The following is a 16217-nucleotide window of genomic DNA, read 5'->3' as shown; positions in this document are numbered from 1 at the left end:
CAGGATTTTTTGGTAGACAGCAGAATTCATGGTTCCATTTACCACAGCAAGTCTTCCAGGTCCTGAAGCAGCAAAACAGCCCCAGCCCATCACACTACCACCACCATATTTTACTGTTGGTATGTTTCTTTTCTGAAATGCTGTGTTACTTTTATGCCAGATGTAATGGGACACACACCTTCCAAAAAGTTCAACTTTTGTCTCGTCAGTCCACAGAGTATTTTCCCCAAAAGTCTTGGGGATCATCAAGATGTTTTCTGGCAAAATTGAGACGAGCCTTTATGTTCTTTTTGCTCAGCATTGGTTTTCATCTTGGAACTCTGCCGTGCAGGCCATTTTTGCCCAGTCTCTTTCTTATGGTGGAGTCATGAACACTGACCTTAACTGAGGCAAGTGAAGCCTGCAGTTCTTTGGATGTTGTTGTGGGTTTTTTTCTGACCTCTCGGATGAGTCGTCGCTGCGCTCTTGGGGTAATTTTGTTCGGCCGGCCACTCCTGGGAAGGTTCACCACTGTTCCATGTTTTCGCCATTTGTGGATAATGGCTCTCACTGTGGTTCGCTGGAGTCCCAAAGCTTTAGAAATGCCTTTATAACCTTTTCCAGACTGATAAATCTCAATTACTCTGTTTCTCATTTGTTCCTGAATTTGTTTGGATCGCAGCATGATGTCTAGCTTTTGAGGATCTTTAGGTCTACTTCACTTTGTCAGGCAGGTCCTATTTAAGTGATTTCTTGATTGAGAACAGGTGTGGCAGTAATCAAGCCTGGGTGTGCCTAGAGAAATTGAACTCAGCTTTCCAAAGATGTGATAAACCACAGTTGATTTATGGGGCAATCACTTTTTCACACAGGGCTATGTAGGTTTGGATTTTTTTTTCCCTTAATAATAAAAACCTTCATTTAAAAACTGCATTTTGTGTTTACTTGTGTTATCTTTGTCTAATATTTCAATTTATTTGATGATCTGAAACATTTCAGTGTGACAAACATGCAAAACAAAAAAGAAATCAGGAAGGGGGCAAACACTTTTTCACACCACTGTATAGTATTTATAATTTTTAGGTTAGGAAATGATGTCAGAAATGATTACAAATTACGGACAGCTGAGGCTGATTGAACTTGGCTGTTGTCATCCCTCCTGAACTTTCATTATAATCTTCTTGAAATGGCTTTCAGGAGGAAACACTAGGCAGAGATGTTTTAAGTAGACTGTTACAACTTGGACTTGCTTTTCATAATCTCTCTCAGTGTGTCCGTGTTCTCTCCCTCTGGAGCTGGGGGCCAGGCGCTGTGATCTGCTCATTGTAAACACAGGAGAAAATCAGGCACTTACAGGACCCCAATCACACTCTGGCTTTCTCACTCATAGTTTAAAGATTTTTATTGTTATCAGTATATAACCGAAGTATACTGTACACCATGCAATACTTCAGCAAAGCAGCTGAAAGTCACAAGTTCATCTTCTTATTGAAGCAAGATACTTGCTAAACAACTGTTGCTAATGAAGCAGCTGCCTGATGTAGCCTCAGAAAGTTAAGAATATGTGGTGCTGATTTCTCCGCCACAATTTTGCTTGCCATCATAACCCAAAAGCCCTTTAGAACAACTTTTTTTGTGTTGGAACTGCAAAATGTACAAATCTTCAGTCCATTCCTACAGAATCTTGGTGTGCATATTAAACTTTTAATATGTAATGTTAAAATCTAACATCTCTGTTAGATGTAATAATGTAAGACATTTTACTACTTACAGAGTTGTACCCTTTACAATTCTAGAAGAAACCAGAATTGTAAAGGGTCAAATGTTTTTGTTATGGAGGGAGTACATAAATTTACCTGGGCCACAGTTTTTACCATCTTTTGCCAGTACTGCCACATTCCCAGTTCCTGCACAAATTTAATTCTGGCATGAGTCAGAAACTGACTGTCCTGGTAACGTGTCCATTTTACCAGGACAGTCAAAGCAAAACAAGCCATTGATTTGCTACAGTGATTACTTGTGCTTATGTGATTCACCTTCATACTTGTGATTTTGTGGAATTCACAGCTTTTACAGTTTTTAGCCTAAAGTTATATTGTTGGTGAGACCATATTAATTTTGTCATCTGGCTAAAGGAAGTCGTATGTTTTTTGGTTTGCTATTAATCCATAATTCATAAATCAGCATCCTTGTGATTGATTATTCTCCTCGGATTATACAATGTGAGAAAATAAAAAAATAGGGTTTTGAGAAAAATCTGCACTATATTACCTGACTCTTTGAGGGTTATGATACATAGATAATAATAAGCCTTCTCTTGCTCTTAAGAAATCCTGGTTAAATTTGCAAATTTAGTAAGATAAGTATTACAATCACATTAGACAATGAACTGTACAGCAAAGTGAGAAAATACCTAATATGCAATCAAAAATTCAGTGACCGATGACATTTAACTCCTATCACTCATAAGTGTTCAGTTTCAGTTCCAATTTCAATTCCACATCTTATTTAAAAATATTCACCTTAAAAATGTGTATACCTCATTTGTAATTTAAAAAATAGGACATCACTCAAAGATATGGCTCATTTTTGCAAGGCACTATATCTTACTCTCTGTTGAGTGTAACACTTTCTGCATTTTTTATTTACTGTTGTTGTTCATATAGAACTGTAAACAAAACTGTAAAAGCATTCACTTTGCAAACAGGTGATGCACATGCACACAAACAAAAGTAATTCTTTCTCTCTAGAAAGCAAATCACAAACTGCAGACAGAAAAGGGGAAAATAAATCGCTCATTAAGAGAAGTACCTGGGACTTTCCACATTGAGCTGTACAAACTCTGACCAGCATCTACTTTGATGGTCTCTCCAGAAATGAAAGAGGCTGCTGGGGACAGCAGGAAGCAGACTGCAGGGGAGATCTATACACAGAAAATAAAACATGCCACTGAGAAGCAGCAACTTTTCCTGCTGTACCCTAATTGCTGATTGATATTCAGATCTTGCTGCATTCTCACATTAACTATGAATATCTCAAAACATATACAGTAATCAATCTCAATAACATCTGTAGTCACTTTCTTTGGAAATGTAACTTTAAAGCAGATTAGCTTCATTGGGGGAAACACCAACAGTGCAGCCACTTGTGTGAATCAGTCTCATGTTACTGCTATAACAGATACAATTTTCCAAATTAATTACGACCAAATATTGCATTTAAGCTTTTTCAAACCAATGCCATTAATTACGTTATAAAAAGTCAATAGCTGATGTGTTGATTACTGAATTATTCTAGAGGCTCGTCGTATTTTGGAATCAAAAGCATAATATTCTGCTTCATTTCCAAATTCTGCATGGGCCTAAATACAAGACAGAGAAAAACATTGGCTCATGATTGAATATGCAAGATCAATCTTCATTCATAAAGCCTAAGAGGTAGGGGAAACGATATCAAAAGAAAGACCTTTTTAAAGTAGTGTAAGATTGATTCATTTTTATGAGTTGTGCTGTATTTTTATACAAGGATCACGTTACACACCTCTTCTGGGACTCCCAACCTTTTCGCAGGACAGAAGTCAACAGACATCTTAAAAAGCTGTGGCCCTATCTCTTTGTAGTTAGCCATGGCTGTTTTAGAAATAATGGTCCCCTGCAAGTAGAAAATCCAAAATATTAATCAGCCAACATCTTTGAATTCTTTCACTCTATGACAGTAACATTTTTACAAAATACTTTAACCTAAATGGTTTGCACTATAGTTTTTTTTCTCACACTGATGCAAGCAAATGAAAAACAGAAAAGAATAGACTTTAAATGCACTTTTAATTCTTGTGAAAAGATGAGAATTCAAATACATCTATTCAGAATTGCAGATTGATAAATGTCACAAATTACTTACAGATCATGCAACTCTGTTCAATACCATTGTTAAAAACATTTATTACTATTTTGAACACTACATCTTTATTTTACTGAAAATAAGCAAATATGTACATTAACTAAATATACAGAACTAAATCAATCATGTAAATGCAGTACATTTTCTCCATGGTAACCACAGAGTCAGCCATTCTTGCTAACTCACTAACCGGTGCCACAGAATTGACTCGCACTCCAGAGGATGCCCATTCAATAGCCAAGCTCTTGGTTAGGTTGTCTACTGCAGCCCTGGCTGCTCCAGTATGACTATAGAGGTAGAGACATAAAAACAGCACAGCTTAAAGTGCTACGGAGTCCATTATCAAGTACAGTGAAGAGGATGTGGACATTGACAGTCATTGACAGTCTGCCAAAAAAATGTTAGAGTAAATTCTCTTGCTGAGAGTACTTTTCCCCTCTTATTGTACCAACATGTAAGAAAAAATACTGGGTAACATTCTTTGCCACAAAGAATGATACTTCTCTGGAAAGATTATTTGAAAATGTTACGCTTCAACACAAAGCCCAAAATCCTGGATTTGTTCCAGGAAATATTAGTAGTTTTGCTAAAATGCTTTAAAACATTTTAATTTGTATTAACATGATTACCCCTAAAAATAACACACCCACAAAAGCATGAATTGAGGAAAGCTGTTGACAAGGCAACATGGAAAAAAATAATGAATGCACTTGCAAATTAGTGAGCTTATTTTAAAATGTCTCAAATTCCCATGATAATGAGAAGTAAAATGAAAAAATGAATCAATTAAAATCTGTGAAAGTGTAGAAAAACTCATAAATGAGGACTGTTTTTGGCTTTGTTTGACAGTTTGCCAGGCAGTGTTCAAAATCAGAGCTGGACAAATGTAGTTTAAGCCAAATACTCAAACAATCCAGGTATGAAAAATATAACCTTACTGAGTAAAGGCAGAGGTGCTCTGATTTATTTGTCTAATACCCATTCATTATTTAGCTAAAGCTAAACACTCCTGAACTTACGCCATTCCAGGAAAGCCCTTCCACATGTCAGCGATGATGTTTACAATGGCGCCTCCATGCTCCTTCATCCAGGCATTGTACACTACACAAATATACAAATGACAATGCATGAAGGAGCTCCTTCAGGTTCGACAGCTGTCTGTGGAGGCAAGTGGCAGAATTAGCATTATCTGTTACTTTATGATCAAGTGAGATCATGTTTTAGACTTTTTCCATGTTTTTTTTCTTTAAAGCAAAAATTATATTTCCATGAGCTTGCAGCTTGTGTCTGGAGTATAACCAACAGGTGAATGATGAAAGACAACTATCAAAACTGAAAGCAAAAAACAAAATTTGATTCCAGAGAGCACATACCTTAGAGACCAGATGCAGGACTTCAACAATTAATACTTTCATGCAATCTTTCTGTTTTATAGATTTAAGTAGTTTACTTCATATTTAAGTTATTGTTTTCATTATGTTCAAAAATCTAATAATTGTACTGCTTCGTCAATGTCACCAGTTCAATTTGGGGTACCACAGGGATCAGTGCTGGGACCAATATTGTTCTTGCTGTACATGCTGCAGCTAGGTAGGATAATATGAAAACATAATATTAACTTTCATTCATATGCTGATGACACTCAAATATACATTTTGTTTACACAATAAATACTATAAACGACAACTTGTCTATTATCACTTTAGTTAATTGCATTAATGAAGTAAAGACTTGGATGTGTGAAAACGTTTTGTTACTCAACTCTGGTTCTGTTGTTTGGAGGCAACAATACTGATAAGAGTACTATAACTTCAGCATTAACTCATAGGATTTAAAAATTTGCCTTAAAGAATCAGCATGTAACCTAGGCGTCATATTAGACACAAGGCTCTCGTTTAACTCTCATGTTAAAACAGTATCTAAAACATGCTTCCTACAGTTAAGAAATATTGCAAAACTAAGGCAGTTTCTCTCCACTCAAGACAGAGAAATTAACAGATGCTCTTATATACAGCAGATTAGACTACTGCACCTATACTTAGCTCTCCTCTTTGGCTTCCTGTCAGGTACAGGGCAGACTTCAAAATCCTTCTATTTACTTACAGTATAAGGCTGTCAGAGATCAGGCACCTGTCTATCTAATGGAATTTTTCAATGTATACAATCCAGGTCGCCCACTTAGATCACAGTATGTAGGTCTTCTTCATATTCCACGCATTAATAAAAAAACAGTAGGCGGTAAAGCCTTTAGTTACAAGGCCCCTAGCTTATGGAACAGTCTCCCACCCAATGTTCGGGATGCTGAGGCAATCTCAGTATTCAAATCCAGACTGAAAACCTATTACTTCGGCCTAGCCTACTCACACCTTACATAATAGCCTACTGCAACCATGGCTAATGGTGCTGCTGTACATGCCATAGTGTGTCTCTGTGTTTGCCCACCAGGTAGATACATCTGTTCTGACCAAACTATCCTATTCTCTTCCCAAAATGTCTGGATGGTGCCCGGGCTGGGCACCATCTGAGTTGGATGCTGCATCACTGCAATGGATCCAAGAGGGACATTGTGGATATAGCTATCGTTTAGGAGGAATTTACTGGTCTACAGAGATCTGCATGGAGTACTGAGATACAGAAGATATGATGGATGGATGAATTCCTTTCTTAATTTTTTCCATTTTTTAAAAATTGAATCATGTTAGTATGCCCAAAGGGAGTTTTTGGTTTCTCTCCTCTGTTGTCTTTTGGTCTTTTCTGTTCTGTATTCAAAACATCTATGGTCACTTGCTTTGTTAAGTGCCTAAGGGCAACCTTGATGTGAAAGGCGCTTTATAAAAATAAATTGAATTGAATTGTATATGCAGTAAATTAAATTAATAATTTTCTAACTTCATTATCCAATTAAGGGTCATTTGGGCAGCCACACACTCTGGACAATATGCCAGTACTATGCTACATACACACAACCTACTATATTTACAGAATGTACAAACAAGGTGTTTCAGAGGCCTAATGTCCAAAACACCCAGAAAACCTCAGACTGCCCACAGAGGTCACAATAAGAGATAAACTGCCTTCTACTCTAAAATTCCCTGTGTTTTATTCCCTAAAAACACAGAATAGCAGCTCTCCCAAGCAAAGCTCAAACATTTAGCTCCAATCAGGTTTTGTTTGGATGATCATGAAGTAGGGGCTCTTGCCTGGCACAAGTTTCAAGTTCCAACTTGTCCTGTGATCTCTCTTGTGATCTGAACTCCTTTCTTCTCCTCTTCTCTGCTTTCTGTTGTCTAAATGTGATCTTATATGGTGGTTTCTGGACTGCTCATTGTCAATCATTTACCCACAAGGTACACCAAGGTAAACTTTCCAATTTTTTTTTATCAGGGTACCCTTTACTCTCAACAAACATTCCCACTGCTATGAAGCTGGTAATGGTTACATTGCTAGATGTTACTAACTTTAAACTCATAGAGACACTTCCTAGTCCCCTATAGCTGTAACATTACCACATATATATATTTATCAGGAGACAGTAAGTCACAAACACAGAATCAAAAGATAGCCATGATTATGAAGAGACACACAGCAGCTGCCTTCCTTGTGAGATACATAAACAAAACAGAGACCAGGGCCTAAAGGATAAGACAATTCACCGCATAGAATAAAGGGCATACTGGCAGAAAAGGGAACAAAACATCTGGTCCCTTCCACATCATCCCTCTCGCAGTGTTGAAAAGGCACTAGCATTCTACAGTATAATTTCAAGATCACAAAATGGACTATCCTGTCCAAAATGTACCTTATCCTACTTATTATAATCATCTGCCAAAATTTTCAATTTGCCTTCTCATTGTTATAAAACAAATACATTTCAGATTCACTTGTGTTGGAGTGTGACTTTAATGTTCCATGTAGTACTAAAAGAAACAGCAGCTGGAAACACTGCAGCTCAATCCATACCTTCCCGACAGCAGTAGAATGTCCCAGTGAGGTTAGTGTCAATGACTGCATTCCAGCCTTTGGCGTTAATGAGTTCCACTGGACTTGAGAACTGCCCTCCCCCATTGTTGACCAGGAAGTCTATCCGGCCATGCAGACTCAGTGTCGAGGCCACTAAATTCTTTACCTGCATATCAGACAACAGCCACGGTTGCAGCAATGTTTCTTAGGGTTTTTTTATTTTTCATTATTTGATGATCCAATCTATTTTCCAAAATAAAAGCACAACAATTTATCAAAAAATGCTAACCTGGTGATCTATATCTAAATAGCTAAAGTAAAATCTAGATACACTTTATCATACTTGCTATTTATGTCTATATTTCTTCAAACTGATTTAGTAGAACACCTACATCTGCTAAAATAAACAAGTTTCAAATATGCTGTGGGTGTAGAAAGTATTGACCCCCCTTGGACCTCCACCACATTTCATTGTTGTATAATTGCAATACAATTGAACAGGACTGTTTTTGTACGATGAACAACAAATGGGGCATAATCATTTTTTCTAAAAGAAAATTTTTATGAAAAATACAAAACTGAAAAATCCTGCTTGGACAAGTATTCATTCCCCTGAGGCCTTAAGCATTATTAGTTGCTCCCCCTTTTGCAAGCAATTACAGCCTCAAATCTTTTGCTGTATTTTGTAACCAGCTTCTCACATCTTGTGGGTTTAATTTTCACCCACGCTACCTTGCAAAATTGCTCCCGCCGTTGCAGGTTATTTTTTATGAGAATTAAATCTAGACTTTGACTGAGCCACTTGAGGACTTCTACCTACTTTTTAAGTCACTCGGAGGATGCTTTGTCTTTGTGTTTGGCTTCATTGTCCTGTTGAAATATGAACCTCGTTCCCAGTTTCAGACCTTTTGCAGACTGTTCCAGGTTTTGCACCATATTCAGCCTATATTTTGCTACATCCATTCTCCATTCTACCCTTTCTTTTGAAGAGCCTACCAGTCCCTGTCAATGAAAGCCACCCCACAACTTAATGGTGCCACCGCCAAGTTTCAATATGGGGATGGTGTCTCATGAGTGATGAGCTCTTTTTTCACCAGATATAACGCTTGGAATGAAGGCCAAACAATTCATTATTTGTCTCATCAGACCAATACATTTTTTCACATAATTCCAGAGGTTCCTACATGTCGTTTTGCATATTCAAGATTAAACTTCCTGTGAGCTTTTTTCAAATATGGCTTCCTCTTGCCCATCATAGAGCCTAGATTTCTAGAGTACCTGACCTATTGTTGACTCACTCAGTTTCTCCCACCTCAATTATGGGACATTGTAGGTTTTGAGGCTGTTTTCAGCTTCTTCCTTGCTTCTCTGACCAATATCCTTCTTGCCCAGCTATTGAGTTTTGAAAAATGACCTGGTCATTGAAGATTTAACAGTGCCCTGTGAGATACTCATACTCAATTATGTCTCTTGCCTGGTTTGTATCGTCCATGACGAAAGCTCCTTTGTCTTCATATTGTTTTGTATACAATATCCAACAGTGGGAACTCACACAGACAACTGTATTTAACACAAAGACAGTTGTGTTCAATCTGAATGGTTAACTACTTTAATTGACACAGGTGGATTCCAATCAACATAAGGTGCAAATTCTGAAGATTTTTACAGTTTTTCTTTTTAAATATTTCTAGCTTCAAACTTTTAAACACTTTGATATTGTAGAGGATGTTGTATGGGCAAAAAGGGAAAACAATATGCAAGTCTATTGTGGTTTTAGGTTGTATCATGGTGGAATACAATGGGCATCAATACCTTCTACACCCACTGAATTCTGCAATTTCCCTCACAGGATTAATAAAGCTTCTATCTGAACATAGGTAACATGGCTTTCTGTTTTTAAAGTGACCTTTTTTCTACATTTAGCATTGATAAAAGCATATGCACACTGGCCACGTATTGTAACTGCTGTGCGCTTGGAAATCTCTCATGTCAGGTATAGGATGTATAACTTTTCTCCGTCTCCAGCTTTGTACACTGTATAGTCATCCCTTCTTACCTCTGCCTCACTGCGGATGTTGCACTGAATGGGCGTCACACTAGCAGGACTGGAGACAGGAATTCTCTCTGTTAGTTCTTTCGCTGTGGATTCTAAGTGCTCTAATTTCCTGGATGAAATGACCACACTGCATCCTGAAAGGAAGAGCAAAGGATAGGGCCATAACTAGAGCAGGCCCAGAGTGAAATCAGCCTAGGGCACAAAACCATGTGAGGTGGAAGTATAACTGAAATGCATTGCCACCCAATTATTTTTAAGGCCTTCACAGCTATCAGCGTCTCCACAGATACCATTAAAAGACTCTCTGGCACCACAGATTTGCTCAGACGTGGTCTGTAGAGTGCATGAGGCCCACAACTCAGAAAGGGAATGCATCAAAATTCACTCCCTTCATCCTGCAGGACTAGCATAACCATGAGTAAGTGTGAAAAGGAAATAAACATTTCACAACATATATTAACATCTCTGTAATGCAGATAAACCAAACAGGTACACCATAAGAAATTGATTAATATTTACACTTTCTTACACAAGCTCCCCCTTAAAAGCATCATTCTGAACTGCATCTTGTGACAGGTCTTTATTGACTGGAGTAAAGTCAAGAACATGTGTCTCATCTGTAATTTAAAAGTTTAATTGATAATCATACTGCTGTTATAGTGCATCAAAACATGCATGTGTAAATATGCATCTAGTTTGTGTGGTACTACGGCAAATATTGTACTGTGAATGTTTTATTTGTTAGTATTGTAACGCAACGGGGGCTCAGGCGGGCGCCCTTGCCGCATCTGGTCGGCCCCATCCCGACTGGAGGCTCGAACCCGGGACTTCCGCGTCTCTCTGCAGCGACCTAGCCCCGTGAGCTAAAGAGAGATCTCTCCACAGCCCAGTAGCTGTGGTCCTGCTATCACAGGGAAGGGCGGTGACGTCACCTGCTCTGGTACGCCGGCTCTTACACAGTGCCTGTCGGCCGTAAGCGTTACAGTATTTTACATTATCTTCTTAATTTTAGTTTCCAAATAGCATACAAACCAGCATGTTTCTTACCAAATTCTTGGTAGTTTTAAACATTTGTTCCTGCTTAATCCAACATCAAACTAGCTTGAGTGTTTATTACTCTTCTTGTAACTATAAAGTCTTGGGTTGTGTAAATTGAAAGTCATGAAGAACTAACTCAGAAGGCATGTTTAGGAATTCTATCCACCAAACACTTTTTAACCCATGGATTCCCACTTCCAGTCCTGGGGGGCCACAGTCCAGTAGGTTTTATACCTTTTTTTTTAAATCAGGGTCCCCAATCCTAGGGTGTCCACACGTTTGTGGTCCAACAACACTCATAGGACCTGAAGCAGCTCATTATTGCCTTAATCAGACCATTTTAACAGCTTCCCCCAGCTCTTCAGGGGCTGGTGCTTTAAGAAGACCAAAAAAACTAGATTATCTGACTTATTTAGACTAAATTATCCTCCAAGATAGATGCTGTGCACCCCAATTTTAACCCTCATTAAATGTTGATGATGTAATGTAGGGATGGCCATCCCTGATCTTGGAAAATCAAAGATCTTGTAGGTCATCCTTGAATCATCAATTTGTACAGATTTGGAATGCGTGTGAGCTTTGATTCGTTTTGATCAGTTATTTTTTTCAATTAAGTTAGGGATGACCAGTTGTGGTCTTTGTGAGCTACACATTGTTGGTAATTCTATGTCAATTGATTTTTAGACTGCTTAATTGAGCATCCCACCTTCATCAGTGAACAAAACTAAAAACAACAGAAAATGCTGATTTAAGGGTGAACTGTCAATCTGCTAGACTAAGACTTTCTGGAGCCAGGACTAGCCACTCACATATACATAATGACTGTATAGATTCAGTTTGGCTATTGCTAGTGTGAGGGGGGCTCTTCTGTATAAAGAGGGTTCTATCTACATTTTTAAGCTGTGTTTTTATCAGATATTTCTTTAATAATGTTATTTAGTTACTACTTTAAGTTACACAAAAATGCTGTTTTAAAATAACAAATAAATTTAATGCTAATATAATTAAATAATGATAAAAAAAATATTGTGTTATTTGTCAAATGAAGTTTATTGTATCTACTTTTTGGACTTGGTGGGGACAAGGTAAAGGTCAAATAGTGTATGTATTCTGTTAATATGCCAAACCATACAGTAAATATTGTAACACATACGGCCACAATTGCATGTTGTTCGAGCCGGCTTACCAGCGCGGTAAGGTCACCGCGCTTTCCTGTGAATAACAGGGAGATTTCCCTTTAGCTCAACTGGCTGGGTCCCTGTTGAGTGACGCCGGAGGGCCGGGTTTGAGTCCCCAGCAATGGGGGGACCGACCCGAGGCGAGGGCGCATACCCACGTAACCCGAGAGCGCTACAATATTAAGGAGGTGTACTTAATTTTTCATCAATATGCCAAAGAGCATAATAGCGTAGTTTGTCAACTATGGAATAATATCAATGCAGCTTTTTTATCTTCTAGCTCTAGAAACTATTTACTTCCAATTTCATTTTTATGTAATAAAGCTTAAAACATTCGGGAGAAATGAAATTAAATTTCGAATGAAATGAAATAGAACAGCGCACGAAGCTCACAATTAATTCATTCAGACATTTGTTAAAACTGGTAAATTAAAAGAGAAAGTACACCATTTCAAGTCAGGGAACTTCTGTTAAAGAATATGCAGCAGATCTGTGCAAAACGTTTCTCGGTGAAAGTTCAACTGCTTCTGCCTGATGTGTTTAAAAGATGATTCTGCATATCCGCGATTAATTATAGAAGTTTTACATTTTTTTTGCGCTGTGACACATACCCAAATGGACTAGCTCCGAAGTGATCGCCTTTCCAATGCCCGTCCCACCGCCGGTTACAATAGCCACTTTATGATTGAAGAGTCCGAACTTGAACACACTGGAGGCAGCCATGTCTGTACCAAGTTCATTCAATCACGTGACTATTTTCCTTTGAGTCTTTTTTTTTAGGAGATCGGTACTACAACTTAAAACATTTAAAAGGATTTTGAAATTGAGAAAATGTTTCAACCTTACTTTCCCCTGTGGATTACACTGTGCACTGGTGGAACTTCAGTATAATTGACATACACTCTTTTCCGTCAGTATAGTCAAAAAAGGTATGATAGGTTGTAGACTTTTCAAGTCGTATTAAGCCAAAAACGGGAAACTTGTGACTAAAGCAATTACAGAAATTACCCCCAACTAATTAAAAAACAATAATTCATAGGCTGTGCAAATAGTTCAGCCCACCTTGTACAAGAATACAATCGTGCAGCTGTTTTGGGGCTGTAAATTTCACCTTTAACATAATTTAATCTGTATTCTGCAAATAAATAGATCCCTAGATGAACAGAGAATTAATAATGAGAGGACCTTCTGAAAAAGTAGTCGGATACCCTATATACCCTCTTTACCAAAGACTGTTTTAGGAATAACTTATTGGTAACAAAATACCAAAACAATTTAATGAATTGACCACGCGAACGTCATTACTGATGCCTTTATTTTGGTTAATAATAAACTTGTATTACTCAGTCGATTCTGTTTCACAAAGCAAGATCGAATTGTATACGTTTAAATAACTATAGCAACACACCTATTCCTAAACTGCTCCGTGCAGTTCAGCCTGCCTTTGTAGTTAAAACCTCAGACTCCTGTGTACCCTATAAAAATAGCGTCACGTTTGTTAATAGAGCCACTTAATTTTATAAGCTTTTGCGGAGAAAATTTAAGTTTAGATATCATCATAATCCTTTACCGTTAGCTGATAAAATGTATTTGAAAGATACTGTTTCAGTAGACAGGGTATACTTAACATCCATTATCTTTTAAGCTCAAACATTGTTAATACTACTCGTTGTAACTCCGCGTTAACAGAAACAAATTTACACTGGGATGAGATTCCCTGCCACTTGTACCGTTTTTTACTGTATTGACGAATCGGGATGCTTCAGGAAAGCGACATTGTGTCGTGCACTAAAGAAAGTTGAGATTAGTACTCATACGGTTTTTGTATGCATTCACTACATTTCTGGGTCATGCAATAGTGAATATCAAACAGGGCTTTCATGAAATAGGTAATATGCTCTTATACAATATTATCTGTTCCCTATAGGTATGTACCGGGTTTAAAACATTTTCTTTTAGGATTTCCTAATGTAATAGGTGCTCTGGACTACAGTCATTAAAACCTTTACAGGACCAAACAGGAAATTAATTCACAGTATCAATGTATAAAGGTGAAAAAAAAATCTAGCATAAAAATATGAACATGGATTACAAAAAAGACACTATAGTAACTATCAACCATTTCCATGAAAATAAGTTTTTAAATGTGTGTGTTTACAATGAGTGTTACCTAATCTTAGCAGGTCATAATGTAGTTTTCATCTTCAGTGTTTCATTTGTTATAAGATGATCTGTGATGCATGATGTCACATCAGCAACGTGTATATGACTCAGATTTTTAGAGTCCACGTTATTCTATGGTATATGTTTGGACTGAACAAAAAAAATCGTTTATCTTTATTACAATGTGTTGTTAAGGAATTTTGTTAATCTTCGTTAATTTAGTTTCAGGTCAATTTTTCTGTGCTTCTTATTTGGGACAGAACCTAAACATGCAACACGTAATTAATGACCCCCTACCCTCACAAGATCAAACAGCCAAGAGTCCACACTAGGATAACATCTGTAATCTTGAAGTCAAAATTTCAGTGTCTTAACGGTCTGAGGGTAGCCGCAGGCAGGGCATGCGACGTCATTGTTGCATGTGCTCTGCTGCATAACATAGCCGCCCTCAAGGAAATAATCCTGTGCCCACCCGCCCACACACCTTATGCAACTCACCTTCCATCCAAGTCATCCTGACAACAGAATGGCAGTTACAAGAGACATCGTACCAGAACATCATTCAAATGGTGATAATTTTTTTTGGATATACTTTTTTCTAATTGTATTGTTACAAATTATAATAATACAAAGGGGGCTACGAAAATTGAATATCAGGGACTGACTGAGCAGTTAAGTCAATAAGTAAAATAATTATTCATAACCCCCAATTTGTAAGTGATTTCTCCAGAATAATCCTGAACAGGTGGTATAGAGGCACGTGAATTTCTCTGGCACAGCTTTGATGAAAAGTTATAATCCAGACATACTTGGTTAAACAAGTGTTTATTAACAATGACAATAACATTACACTACACAGAACAAAAACATACAGCACACAAGGCATCCCAGAGGCCTAATGTTCTTATCACCCAGAAAACTCCAGACTGTTAGCAAGTATTAGACTCTTACGCAATCCCCATAGAGGCCAAAGAAGCAATAAACTGCCCTCTGAATAAAACAGAATTCAGTTAAATCTCTATGCAAACCTGGTTGCTACTAAATAAATGGGAGCCTTTCTACCTATTCTAAAAATGCACCCCTAAGTAGTTAAGGCCGTCTTTAACATAGGTATTATTGACTAAGGAAATCAAAGTTCCCTAAAAACACAGAATAGCTGCTCTCCCAAGCAAGGTTCACTTAGTTCCAATCGGGTTTTATCAGCATGATCATAAGTAGGGCTTTTCACCTGGTGTAAACTTCAAGTTCCAGTTCCTCCTGATGCCTCTCCCTCTTGTGGTCTCCCTTTGCTTTTCTCTTCTTCTTATCCGATCTTATATTGTGTCTTTCTGAGCTATTGATTGACACTAAATCATTTACCCAGAATTTAATTATCCAAGGTAAGCCAGAAGACTCTTTTGACCAGAAGTTTCCACACCCAGCACAACTAAACATTGCTTGGTTGAAGTTCTAGCAAGTGGAAATATTGACACGAGTTAAGTATAAGGTTTATTCCATGTTGAAAAAAAGAAGAAAGAAAACACAATGTTTTGGTCATGGAGCCTTCTTCTGGTGTCGCAGAACTGTTGTTTTCTTTCTTCTCTTTTCAGCATGGAATAAACCTGTTACTTGTTCCTTTGCAGCCTATGCATGGTGCCGCAGCTACCCACCTGAACTACTAGTCAAGTATTACCACTGTCTAGATTCTCTAGAGATCTCTGGTGTTATGTACTTCCAGCCTGTAACCATATTTAGATTAAAGTTATCATCCAACTATATTTAGGTCACGTTTACACCTGGATTGAAATTTTTGGAACATGGGTCAAAAAAGCAACAAGTTGATGTACAACAAATTTAGAAAAAAAACAACCCAATAAAGGAATAACTTATGTTGATCATGATTTCCCCTCCCTCCAGTCTTTTTACCTATGCTTCATGTTGTTGGCTAAATTTGGGAAACATTT

The 16217-nt window shown here is 37.7% G+C and overlaps 1 protein-coding gene across 1 annotated transcript; it reads right to left on the bottom strand.

The window, feature by feature from the left end:
• Positions 1-1026: 1026 nt before the first annotated feature.
• pecr (peroxisomal trans-2-enoyl-CoA reductase) lies at positions 1027-12943 on the bottom strand. The gene is made up of 8 exons (XM_088607266.1): positions 12723-12943; positions 9896-10029; positions 7840-8005; positions 4899-4980; positions 4070-4166; positions 3520-3630; positions 2791-2902; positions 1027-1295 (listed from the first exon to the last, which is right to left on the bottom strand). Exons 1-8 carry the CDS (start codon positions 12832-12834, stop codon positions 1213-1215), a joined length of 897 nt encoding a protein of 298 aa, XP_088463392.1. The 5' UTR covers positions 12835-12943; the 3' UTR covers positions 1027-1212.
• Positions 12944-16217: the final 3274 nt, after the last annotated feature.

The sequence above is a fragment of the Lepisosteus platostomus genome, chromosome 14 (assembly GCF_059453375.1).
Source record: "Lepisosteus platostomus isolate fLepPlt1 chromosome 14, fLepPlt1.hap1, whole genome shotgun sequence".
NCBI lineage: Eukaryota > Metazoa > Chordata > Actinopteri > Semionotiformes > Lepisosteidae > Lepisosteus > Lepisosteus platostomus.
The sequence above is the reverse complement of the archived record's forward strand: the minus strand, read 5'-3'. Positions and strand labels throughout refer to the sequence as shown.